The sequence below is a fragment of the Gavialis gangeticus genome, unplaced genomic scaffold (genome assembly GCF_001723915.1).
Source record: "Gavialis gangeticus isolate Ggan-Ray unplaced genomic scaffold, GavGan_comp1, whole genome shotgun sequence".
NCBI classification, from domain to species: Eukaryota; Metazoa; Chordata; order Crocodylia; family Gavialidae; genus Gavialis; species Gavialis gangeticus.
In genome coordinates, this window is record NW_017728996.1 from 1696211 (window position 1) to 1708230 (window position 12020).

The 12020-nt window shown below is 48.9% G+C and overlaps 1 protein-coding gene across 1 annotated transcript in view; it reads right to left on the minus strand.

Moving 5' to 3' along the window:
• Positions 1-2054: 2054 nt before the first annotated feature.
• Positions 2055-12020, minus strand: part of ADAMTS7 (ADAM metallopeptidase with thrombospondin type 1 motif 7) — a 181540-nt gene continuing 171574 nt past the window's right edge. The window contains exon 23 of the mRNA XM_019503802.1: positions 2055-4149. Coding sequence (XP_019359347.1) covers positions 3986-4149 — 164 coding nt within the window. The 3' untranslated portion in view covers positions 2055-3985. The remainder of the gene's footprint in view (positions 4150-12020) is intronic.

Below are 12020 nucleotides of genomic sequence, written 5' to 3' on the forward strand. Positions count from 1 at the left end.
ACAGGTCCAAGGAAGTGATTCTCCCCCTCTATGCGGCACTGGTCAGGCTGCAGCTGGAGTACTGTGTCCAGTTCTGGATGCTGCAGTTCAAGCGGGATGCAGACAACCTGGAGAGGGTCCAAAGAAGAGCCACGCATCTGATTAGAGCCCTGCAGGGAAGGCCCTACGAGGAAAGGCTAAGGGACCTTAACCTCTTCAGCGTTTCCAAGAGAAGGCTGAGGGGGGACCTTGTGGCGGCGTACAAATTCATAAGAGGAGAGCAACATGAAGTAGATGATGGTCTGTTCACCGGGGCACCCCCTGGAATGACAAGGAACAATGGCCATAAGCTACTAGAGAGAAGGTTTAGGCTGGACATTAGGGGAACGTTCTTCATGGTCAGGGTTGCCAGAATCTGTAACGGGCTCCCAAGGGAGGTGGTGCTCACCCCATCCTTGGGGGTCTTCAAGAGCAGACTGGACAGGCACCTGGCTGGGATCACATGACTCCAGGGTTGGTGACTCTTTTCTTGCCTGCCAGGGGCAGGGGGTTGGACTAGATGGCCCACTGAGGTCCCTTCCGACTCTATGAATCTGTGATGATGGTTGTAAGCAAGTGTGGATTTCCATGATTCATAGAAATAGAATAGCTGGGAATGGATCATTTTAGGAGACATGTGTGCTACTGAAAACAATTCTTTTTTTACCCTAGATTTCCCTTCTTCATTAGCCATATACCCCTAGCATCTTGCTCACTATCTGAACCATCCCAACTGGTTTCAAACCTTCTTCCCACCTTAAAATGTGTCAAAACCCATAAGCATTTAAAGGAGAACTTTCAAATTTGATGAATGGCCATCTACACTTCAAAGTAAGGTGCTTGGGCAGGGGCAGGCAAAATACAGTCCACGGGCCAAATACGGCCCACCAGGCCATTCTATCTGTTTTGCAGGGCCTCTAAAAATTTTATTAAATTAATATTTATTCACTCCTGACTTCCTGTCAAAGCTGACAGGAGACAGGGGCAGTAGGACCCAGAGGGAGCCCTCAGCAGGCTTCAGCAGCCCAGCCCTGCCCACCCACAGTCATTCCCTGCTTTTCTGCCCCTGCCCTTCTCCAGCACCACCAGCTGCATCCCCAGACTGTGGAGCATGGGATCACACCGGTATGGGGGGGGGTGCATTCATAGGGTGAGTCCGACACGCAAACTCTACCATACACATGCACCCACACTCCCCCCTCACACTGCCATACACAAACCCCAGCCACCCTCCCCCCACACACAACACCCCCACAAACCCCATACCCATCCACACACACACCCCTTGCTCCCTCACTCCACATACCCACACACCCACAGCCCCCCACCAACCTATATGCGGTCCCTACAACATACAAGAATAAGACTTCATTTAAGCTATTGTGCAGTCACCTCTGCGTACGCTACACAAACACATGTAAATCAGGACAAAACATTTTTTGAAATCAAATTAATGAATGTTGTAGATGTTCGCTTTTTAGAATATAATTTGGTATTTTTTGGTTCTGAGATGGAAAAAGAAATACTTTTGGGGGTACGGGGAGGGACTTTGGGGGGTTAAGGGGTGGGACTTCCAGTCACAAGACGGCAACCCAGGGGACGGGGCACCTGTCAAGGGGTGGGGCCACCCATGCAGCCCTTGAAAGCTTGCCAAAACTCGGTACGCAGCCCTCTGCTCGACATAATTGCCCACCCCTGTGCTTGGGTTTGTCAAAGCATAAAAAATAAAGTGATCAGACATTACTCCTCTGCATTTTGGTCACCCTGGGATGCTTTGAAATTAGGACTAACGCTGAAAATAATCAATATGCAACATTAGCAAAAGCCCTTATGTGTTTTAAAATGTTATCTGAACTCTGTAGCTATACAACCCATATTCTAATCACAAAAATAATCTCTCTAGTCACTAAAGTCCAAGGACATGCAGGAGCAGCTTGATTTTTCTACACTAGCATGCATCTATTTGTACCCTGGCACATACGGCTTCTCCAACTGTTGGGTTCTTAATGAAAAAATATTTGAATTTTCACAAAGAGAAGTTTGCAAACACTGAACTTCCTTTTATAGCAATTTAATTTAACAAACTTGTGAGCTACATCCAGTAAAAAAACAAAAAAAACCCAACAACCCCAAACCAAACCCAATGAACTTAGGGACTATTTTTAGTACAATCTTAGAGCCCTGATGAATGCAGTGAAGTTGTATGGGACAGACACTATTGTTGGGAAATAAAACAGGAGCAAATGCAATCCCTTTAAATAGAAAACATTTACATCACATTGGAAAGAAACAAAAATACACGTGGTCAAGGCATGAGCTGCATTTTACATACAATTTATACAAAGGAATTTCCCTTGTCTTCTTGATTGATTGTGTCACACCAGGTGTGTGATCTGGCACATACAAAAAGTGTTCCTATATTGGGAACAATATGCCTGTATTGCACATAACTGCGCTCAAGTTCCATTCAAACCAACGGGAAAATCCCATTCACTTGAATGCAAATAAAACTGTTCGCTGTCTCCAATTACGTCATCGTCTTTTGTTTCCTGAGGAGTAATCAACAAAGGAAGCTCTACCCAAAGGTTTCTGACCTTCTTCCAGGAACCAATATAATAGTAAATCCTTCCTGGTACACTGAGGGATTAACACACAGTCATTCCTGGAACCCTGATAAAGAAGAACATGTAGTATGCATGTACCCTGTCTTTGTACAATATTGGGTATTCTAGTTAAAAGAATAGACTAACTCGAACAAAAGTGAATCTATAATAAGCAGAAAGAGTTAAAAATTTGTAGGAACGCAAGCAAAACCTTAATCAACCCTTAAACTCATATAACATATTGGAATGGTGTGCAGAAATCCAGTTGTCATTAACAATCCAGTTTGCCATTTATGCCTTCCTGAGAAATAACAGAGAGAAGGTAAAACAGCAGGCTATGCAATCCAAACGCGCTGTTTGTCACACAGGCTAGAGCAGGACTCTGGACTTTTCATCGATCCCTACTAATGGTCCAGTAGCACTTTTAATTCAACATCTGTTTCCCTCCCTCCATTCTTGGTTTGATATCTCTACCCCTTACCTTCTGCCAAGATGCATGCATGCAGACATGCAGCTGCTTTGCACAGAAAACCAGCAGCAGTATTAAAAAGTAAAGAGTAATCAGATGTGCTGAGTACTGAGGGATCTGCAAGCCTAATATTTTGGGTGGTAAAGACTAGTTCAGGTATTTATCTCTCCCTTGCACCTACTGACAGGCCTCAGCTTCTTGAATTATGAAGAATTAAGTTCGATGTGTAAACATACTTCTGCATATTTTGCCAGCGTCAAGTCTGTTGAGGAACAAAACCATTGGCTACACTGTTTGGAATGACAGATGCTCACTTATACACACACATATATAAAATAATAAAAAGACCCTGTTGGTTTTGTGCTGGCCTGCCAACACTTAACAGGAGGCTGAAAGTGTCAGATGATAGCACCATAAACCCCTCTGAGAGATCTCCCCCAATTCCTGCTGTTATATGTTAGGCTTCTGAGGTGTTCCCTGCTAGATCAGCTACTTCTAGGTGTGACCCAAAGGACGGGAAATTGGAGCTGTTTTCTGCTACCTGCTCAGAAATGGTGCGTTTCTCCATGGTAACCAGCAGGAACCCAAGTGCTAGGCAGTGAGAGCCAGATCCTGTTTTCAGACAGATGAGCTGAGCACCATGTACTGTAGTAACCCCCCTCCACAAAACAAAATGAAAAATTAAAACAAATCGAAACGTCCCTGTGTTTTTAAAGAGCACCATATGGATCTGCACAGAGGAACACGGTTGCAACACTGCATCGCTAGAGGAACAGCGATGTTGTGGTCAAAGACTTCCTTTCCTTCGCTGCATAGTTTTTGTTCTCTTGAAGCCTCTCCAATTCTTCGTCTTCTGCTCCCCCTCAAAACAAAGTACCTTTCCACCAAAACGGTTTCACCTCCTGGAGGCACGTTCGTTGCCCCGGTCACGGGTGCCATGCCCGTGCTGGCGGCAGGTTCGGCAACACTGCACGTTGACCGTCGGGAGGTGGCACCTTCCCAGGATCCGTAGGGTTTGGCAGAAACTGAAAGTCAGGCGGTCGCGCTCGCAGACAAAGCCTGAAGGGGAGAAAGCAGAGAGGCGGGGAGGAAACCCCATCAACATCAGTGCAAATACCTGTATTTGGGCAACAGCAGAGAGAACAAAGATGGGTTCACCCAGAAACCAGAGTCACCTTTTCTCCCGGTGCTGGACATGGGGGAACAACTTGGCAAACTTCGGGTGATAAATAAATGCTAATCAGTGATAAGTAAATGCTAATCATTTTCGCCAGCGTCCCTAATGAAAGGCTGGTGAGCAAGGAGATAATGAAGTGATTGCCAGTGGCAGCAGGGGTTGGGTTTCATCCAGACCGTCCCCTCCAGGCTGGAGCCCTAGTTCCCACGTAAAATCTGTACCAGTGACTGTGCAGGGGCCTCGCCTAACTCTTCTCTTCTAAACTTCCCAGCAAAAGATCAAGTCAATCCTAGGTACATGACATTGTGCAGCATTATGAATGCAAGTGATGTCTCTTAGCACGCAGATTCACCCAAATACTCTCAGCTAAACCCCTGTATGGGTGCTGTCTGCAGAGCACCTGTTCCAGCAGTAGGTCACACTCACAAGACAGCTTAGTATCTTACATCAGCTCCATAAAATAACTGTGTGGCTTGTAAGGACCATCAGTCGCTGGGCTGGGTTTGAGCCCCACTCGTCCATCACAGGAACCTTCCCTGACCCTGGAATCGCAACCCCCTGATTTTTAACTACAATCTCCTATAATCCTCCTGTCTTCTAGCCCTCTGTTAAACCCCAGGTGGCTCCTCAAACACTTGTTTCAGTCCCGGACCAGCTGCTCATAAATGTGAGGAGCGTCCCCCGCTGTGCTTGTGTGCTAATGCTCTGCCTGCCGCTGTCAGAAAAGTAGGTTTTTGCCACTCAGGAATCAAGCTATCAGCACAGTGAGCAGGGCAGCCTGTGAAATCACCCCAGACCAGGTAGACTGATGCCTCTCCTGGTGACTTGGAATATACTCATAGAATCACAGACAAGGGGGGTGGGAGGGACCTCAGAGGCTCACATCTAGTCCAACCCTGCTCCAAGCAGGACCAGCCCTAGCCCCAGCCCCAGCTACACCATCCCAGCCAAGGCTTTGTCTACCCAGGTCTTAAACACCTCCAAGAATGGAGATCCCACAGCTTCTCTGGGGAGCCTGTTCCCATGCTTTGCTACCCTCCTGCTGAGAAAGTTCTTCTTAATATCCAACCTCCACTTCCCTTGCTGCAGCTTGAGCCCATTGCTCCTTGTCCTGTCGTCTGCCCCCACTGAGACCAGTCCAGCTCCATCCTCTTTGCAGCCCCCCTGCAGGGAGGCGAAGGCTGCTATTCAATCCCTCTTGGTCTTCTCTTCTCCAAACTAAATCAGCCCCACAACCATTTTTGTTGCCCTCCACTACCCTGTTTGTAACAAGACTACACTGTTGGCTCATATTCAGCTTATTTCCATTCCCCAGCACAAAAACAAGCATACTCCCTTCCACGGCCATGTTGGGAGGGTAACACTAGCTTTACCAAACAGATTTTGATGTCAGGATTCCCATTTCAGGACCCAAATTAGTCCAAAATATTTCAAAAGTGACAAGCATCCCTAATGAGTTCTAGATGCTTTAAAAAACTTTTAGGCCACTTATCTGGAAGTATAAGATAAGGTCCCTGGTGCTGGAAAATCTTACTCTGAGAGTTCGTTAAGTGACATATTGCACGGGTTTGTTATTCAGGGCAGTTCTGCTGCTCAGAGGTACTGGGGCCTGCTTTGTTTCTTGCATGTGTTTGAACTTGTGATCTGATCCCGTGAACTTTTGCCGCTGGCTTCTCTAGGAGCAGGATGAGCCCTTCAGATCCAGGGAAAGCTGTTGTCCTGATAGCAAACAGAACAGGTGCAGAACCAACAGCAGCATTTCAGCCCCTTCCAGGGATGCCAAGTCATTCCCTTCTTGTATCCCTGGAACAGCAATATGTGAGCGATCTTCATTCTGCCAGGGCTTGCTTTCATTTTTCAAAGATGTCCCCACTGTTTAGGGTTCATGACAGAGACAGCAAGGTCAGTGACACCCTACATTGTTAACAGTGCAGAGAATTAATAGGGGTGCACCAGTAGAGATTTTTGGGCCAATACTGATGGCCGATGTTTAATGAGTCATATCGGCCGATACCGATCCCATTGCCGATCCAGTGTCCTATTGCAAACAGCGTGGGAATCCTGGCTGACTACTGCCCTGCTCTTCCACCCAGATCTTTAATCCTCTTGGAGACACCTCTTTTTGTTTGTCATTCCCACCTATTTAATCAATGACTGACGAACATTATGGAGTGCTTGAGCACCGACTGAGGCCAGCTGGACCCATCTCTCTCTTCTTCTCTCTTCTGTTACTCATCACTTGCTAAGCCAGAGCAGGACTGAAAGTGCTGAGAGTTAGAGGGAAATCCCTGAGAGGAAGCAGGCTGCAGGGAAACCTGAGGTCATGCCTTTTCTGGAGTGACTGGCAACCTTGTAGAGGTGAAATGGTCTTACCTGCTTATGTGACTCAGGTAATGGCACTGGCTCGTGCTTTCGAATGGAGAGTTTTGAAGTGTTTTTAACCCTGCCGTTCAAGTGCTCTGCTGCTATCTCCATAATCAGCCTTTTCTTTCAGGGGAAGGGGTGGAGTGCTGCCATCTGAAATGTGGCAAAACTTTGAGGCTTTTGAAGGAGGCTTTGAAGAAATTAGGGTTACCCCTGCCTTGCAGCACTTGGAAAGGGGCGCAACCTGGTGCAAGCACACAGCTGTGCTCTAGGGCTGGCTGCAAGCAGCACAACCCCTTTGCATTTGAAAGCCCGGTGAAGAAGCCACTTCCCCATGGCACTTCTGGCTTCAAAGGGCTAAGTACCATGAGGACAGCAGACAGATATTCTGATTCACAAGGAGCTCATTTGGCAACGGGCTATTGTTAAAGGCTGAACATGCAGTATCAGTCATAGGTGGCAGCAAAAGGCCAAGACCCAGTGGCTTGGATTTGAAGCTAGACAAATTCACAATGGAAATCTGGTGTGAAAGGGTAACAGTGAGGGGCATTAATCATTCAAAGATGGCACTGTGAACAGGAGCCATTCTCCCCCACTTAGCAGCGTCTGGGTTGAAAGAGGCCCTGTCTCTAAAAGATTTGATCCTGCCCAAGCAGGAGTTACTGTTATGCTAGAGCTCAGGCCATAGGATCCTAATCATCCCTTCTCACCTTAAAATCTATCACACTATGCACAACGAAGGAGCAAATCACAAGTGGCTTGCTCCCTTTCTGTGAGAGCCCAGCTTCTGCTGAGATAACTGTTACCCGCGGAGAGTGCATCACGGGTGCAGTTATTCTGTCTGCAGGAATAGCTGTGATGCGCTCACAGTCTGGTGGGATTAGACACTGAATACTACCCCGATCTGTTAAAGTGATGCTAAAATGCTGCTCAAGTCCGAGGAAATTCAGAGCGGGGACCAATGGAGAGGACGGAAATGTTCCCAGGCCAGATGAGCAGCTCTCTGCAGGCGTGGATGCCGTCCCCCTCCGAGGTCAGGTCTGTGAGAAGTGTCCTTGCAAGGGAGATACTGGCTGTCCCAGGGACACACAGTGGGAACAGGCCTGCTGTTCTGCAGCATTCAGGGGCTCGGGACAAGGACAGAAAGGGACTCCGGGTATTTTGTGCAGAGGCTTGTGTCAGCAGTGAGTGACAGAGAAGATGCAGCTGAACACACCCCATCCACCCGGATCCCTGGCCATGTACCAGAGCCAGAGGTTTCCCCATGAGGTGGTCCCAGATGCATTCCCAGCACCCAGAGACCACTGGCTTGAAAGCAGCTGCATGGGTGACCCTCTGGCTCTGATGCATGTCAGTCGGATTGAATGGGCTCAGTCCTGTCCTCCCCAGGCCATGCTCCTGACACAGCATGGACAAGCCCTCACAGTCCAGCCCTTTGCGCCTGGGCTCACGGCAGGGAGCAGACATCTCGGTAAGGTCCAGAGACAGTTCGTGCATTAAAAAAAAATCCCAGCTCTGCTTCACACAGCCAGACTCAGCCCAGCGGAGCAGCTCCGTTTTGGAGGCGTTCGAAGGGATCCCACGACTCTGCTGATGAGGCTGGAAACCGTAACAGTGGGAAACCGGGTCCTGGCTGGGGCACTCCCTTGAAGTAGATACAGGGACAGCAGAGGTGGGGTGTTTGAACAGCCCCACGCCAGCCAGGCAGCAAAATGAGCTGTGAGATAATGGTTGGCATTTAGGGGCTTAGTCTATTTTAAACAGTTTTTTCAAGGCACAAAGAATTTTTGCCATTCAGGAAGAGCTGTTGTGGGGGGAGCAAGGAAGGGAGAGGAAATATCTCCATTGAAATAGAAAAGGCATTAAAAAAGGCTAGCGGCTTTTGCTAGTGAAAGGCTGGGAGGTGAAGGGCGGGAGCGGGAGTCCGAAATGGGAGAAGCAGGCTCTGTGCTTGGCGTCTCGCAGCAGTCGTTGCATTAACCACTGACGGCTACATTTTCTCTCTTGGGAAATGGGGCTCTGGCCCGTCCCTGCACCAAAGCTTTGGTCCATGGAGCTGATACCCCGTGAGGTGACGGTCTGTGCCCAGCGTCCCTCTGACTCGGTACCCAAGAGCCTCTCAAAGAGGGATGACTAACAAAGTGTTGTCATCTCTCTGTTCAGACTGATCCAGGCTGGAGGCAGTACAGGCGCACCGGGCTGTTGCCACCACCCAGCAGGCTCAGCCAGGGGCAAGGAGCTCACTTATCATTTTCTGACAGAGATGCAATTTCCCTCGGTCAGTTCTGGGGTGGGAGAGTGCCGGGAAAAGCATCACTAGACAGAGATGATGCAGTTTAACGGTGTTTAAAACAATCACAAAAAAGACACGGGAGTATGCTTTTGCTTTTACCAGAAGTTGGTTGCCTTCATCTCGACAGCAAGAAGGATGCAACCAGCCAGCCCAGGAAACTTGTTGCTAGCAATCCCGTAATCTCAGGCTGCCTATCTGCGTGCTCGGGGATGGGCGTGTTAATTAGACTCCATTAATCGAGTCTGCTCTGATGCGCTCTAAGTGGAACGTGAGCGAGCACATCTGCCAGCACCCTCAGTTCCTGCCATCGCTAGCTGCAAAGACTGACGTAGCAACGGGGATCGGCATTTTGTGGCAGGGTGAAGCAGATGCCCTGTTTTTCATGTTGCCTCTGTTTATTTGACCAGGGAAAGAGTTCCTGTCGTGCAGGCTCAGCAGGACTGCCCTGCCAGCTCTGTGGTGCGTCCCTTCCCAGATGTGGCAGTTGGGGCTCATCCCTTGCAAACCTGCAGGCCTCCTATCCCCATCCGGCAATGACCTGGTTCCAGCAGACTGGTCCCCGGGGCTAGTAGTGCTTTGCATCCATACTCAGGTCTTCAGGGCTTAACCACTGTGCAGGGCTAACACGCGTGTGGGAGCTGGAATGACAGTGCACAGCTCAGCTCCGTGCTCCCTCACCTCACCCAGAAGATCCTTCAGAGCCATGTCTGTGTGCAGCCTCTGCGCTGCTTGGGGTGCCCTCACATCACACCCCTTTGCTTCTCCTTATGGGATCGGGTCCTGGGCATGACCATAAACTGCATCCGACTGGAGGGCCTGGTGGCTATGTGGTGGGGCTAGTCGTGGCGGAGGAGCTCCTATAAAACACCATAACATTGCAACCTCCAGAGTAAGGCGAGTATCAGGCACCTCAAATCTTAGCCCCCACTCCCTTGGTTGCAGAAAGACTAAGGGTCATCACCCCAATAGAAACGTGCCCTTGCTGAGGATTAGGCAGTCAGCAGCAATTCCTATCTGTTGCTCTCTGGCAGATGCTACCACCGTCGAGGTGCTGAACGTCTGGGCTCAGTCTCAGTGGTCTAAAGAGGGAGGGGTGGATAGTCGGTCTCGAGCAGCCTCCTTTGCTAGGTGTACACGCTGGAGGTCTTGGTATGATGGTCACATGGACCTCTTGCACATACACCATGATCCCGAGGATTGACGGTTGCCAAGGTGCGATTGGGAGTCTTGCTGGACAAACACCGAAGAGACGCTCCAGCTTTTCACACACAGTCTCCCTCTCTGCACTTGCATAAGATCATAAGAAGTGCCCTACGGATCAGACCAGTGGTCCGATCAGCCCTGCAGCCTGTCTCCGACACAGGCAGATGCTGCAGAGGCAGTTGACCCAGGTCTGTCTGTAGTGGTGTATCCCCTCTTCCAGAGGTTCCCAAACTTTTCTTATTGCATACCCCCTTCCACATTTACCAGCTACCCCTACCAGCATACAGTTTATATTCTAACTCCTTAAATGCTAGCTGTTATTATAATGAAAATTAAATTCACCATTACACAATTTATCCCACGTACTGCCAGGGGCTCGCGTACCACAGTTTGGAAACCCCTGCTCTATTCGGTACGATCTCTAGCATCCACCATCACCCATTTAGAGATGCTAGAGGACACCTCTATGACTGTTAAGGGATCCATCATCCATGAACCTGTCCAGACTCTTTGAATCTGGCTATGCAATTTGTCTTAACCACCTCCTGCAGCAATGCGCTCCACAAGTTAACTATGCACGGTATAAAAAAGTATTTCCTCTCATTAACTTTACAGCTGTTTTCTGTTTGTTTCAGTGGGTGTCCGCTAGTTCTAGTACTCCAGGACACGGTGAATAACTGATCCCTATTCTTTGTCCACACCCTTCATGATCGTATAGACCTCTACCATATCCCCCTCAGCCTTCTCCTTTCCAAATTGAAGAGTCCTAGCCATTCCAGTCTCTCCTGGTACGGGAACTGCTCCATAATCCTCCTCATCATAGGGGACTATCAGACCTGCACCCAGAATAGCTCCCCGGCTGTTTGCAGAAGGAAACACCTCTTGCAGGTAACTATCCATCTCCACGTGACTCACTTGTGCCTGGGCTATGATCTACGTCCTATGCCATGGCTGTCACTCCCTTGAGCAGATGATGCATCAAAACAGGCATGTTGAGTAAGGCCCAGCCTTGGGAACGCTGTCTCCGATGCAGAATGAGCAGTGGTGTTTTGATGTCTGCAGGACACCTGCAGAAAATGAGCCACCTCCTCTGTTTTGTTTTCCATCAGCTGCACAATGCAAAACAGAATTCCTTACCCCCTTTTTGAGTGCCATCGGATGGCATTAAAATGATTGGTTTTAGCATGGGAAAGGAGACACAGCCTGGCAGGAATTACTCAGTGTTTCAAGGGATGCATTCCCACCAAAAAATGGCAAAAAAAAGAAAAGAAAATGGTTTATTCGAAACCTGCACGCCCTCTTGCCCCAGCTCTTGGACATCCGCAGAGTTCAGGTTGATTCATCTACTGTTTTTTCTGTGGTGCCCCTGACTGAACTTCACTTCACACCTACAGGAGTGAAGATGGGGCAAGTCACACTCCCAACCATGTACATGGGGCCCCTTGGTGCGAGAGAGGAGGCAGCTTGTCCAAGGAGATGATCTTCCAAGCCCAAAGGAAGGTAATCCCAACGAGGATCAAAGGGAGCAGGAGAGCACACAAGCCTCCATGGCTCACCAAAAGCATCTGGGAATGTCTCCTTGCTAAAAAGGAGGCTTACACCCATTGGAAAGGGGTCATCACCAGGGAGGACTATTCTGCAGTTGCTCGGGGATGTAGGGGGGCAGTCAGGAAGGCCAAGGCAGAGATGGAACTGGGACTAGCTTCCCAAATTAAGGACAATAAGAAGTCCTTTTTTAAATACTTAGGGGGTAAAAAGAAGGTCCCGGGTAATGTGGGGCCCTTGCAGGACACATTGGAAAACTTGGTCATCACACCAGACGGCAAAGCCAACATGTTTAACGATTTCTTTGCCTCTGTCTTCCTAAGTAGGGACCAGAACAGCCACCTCCCT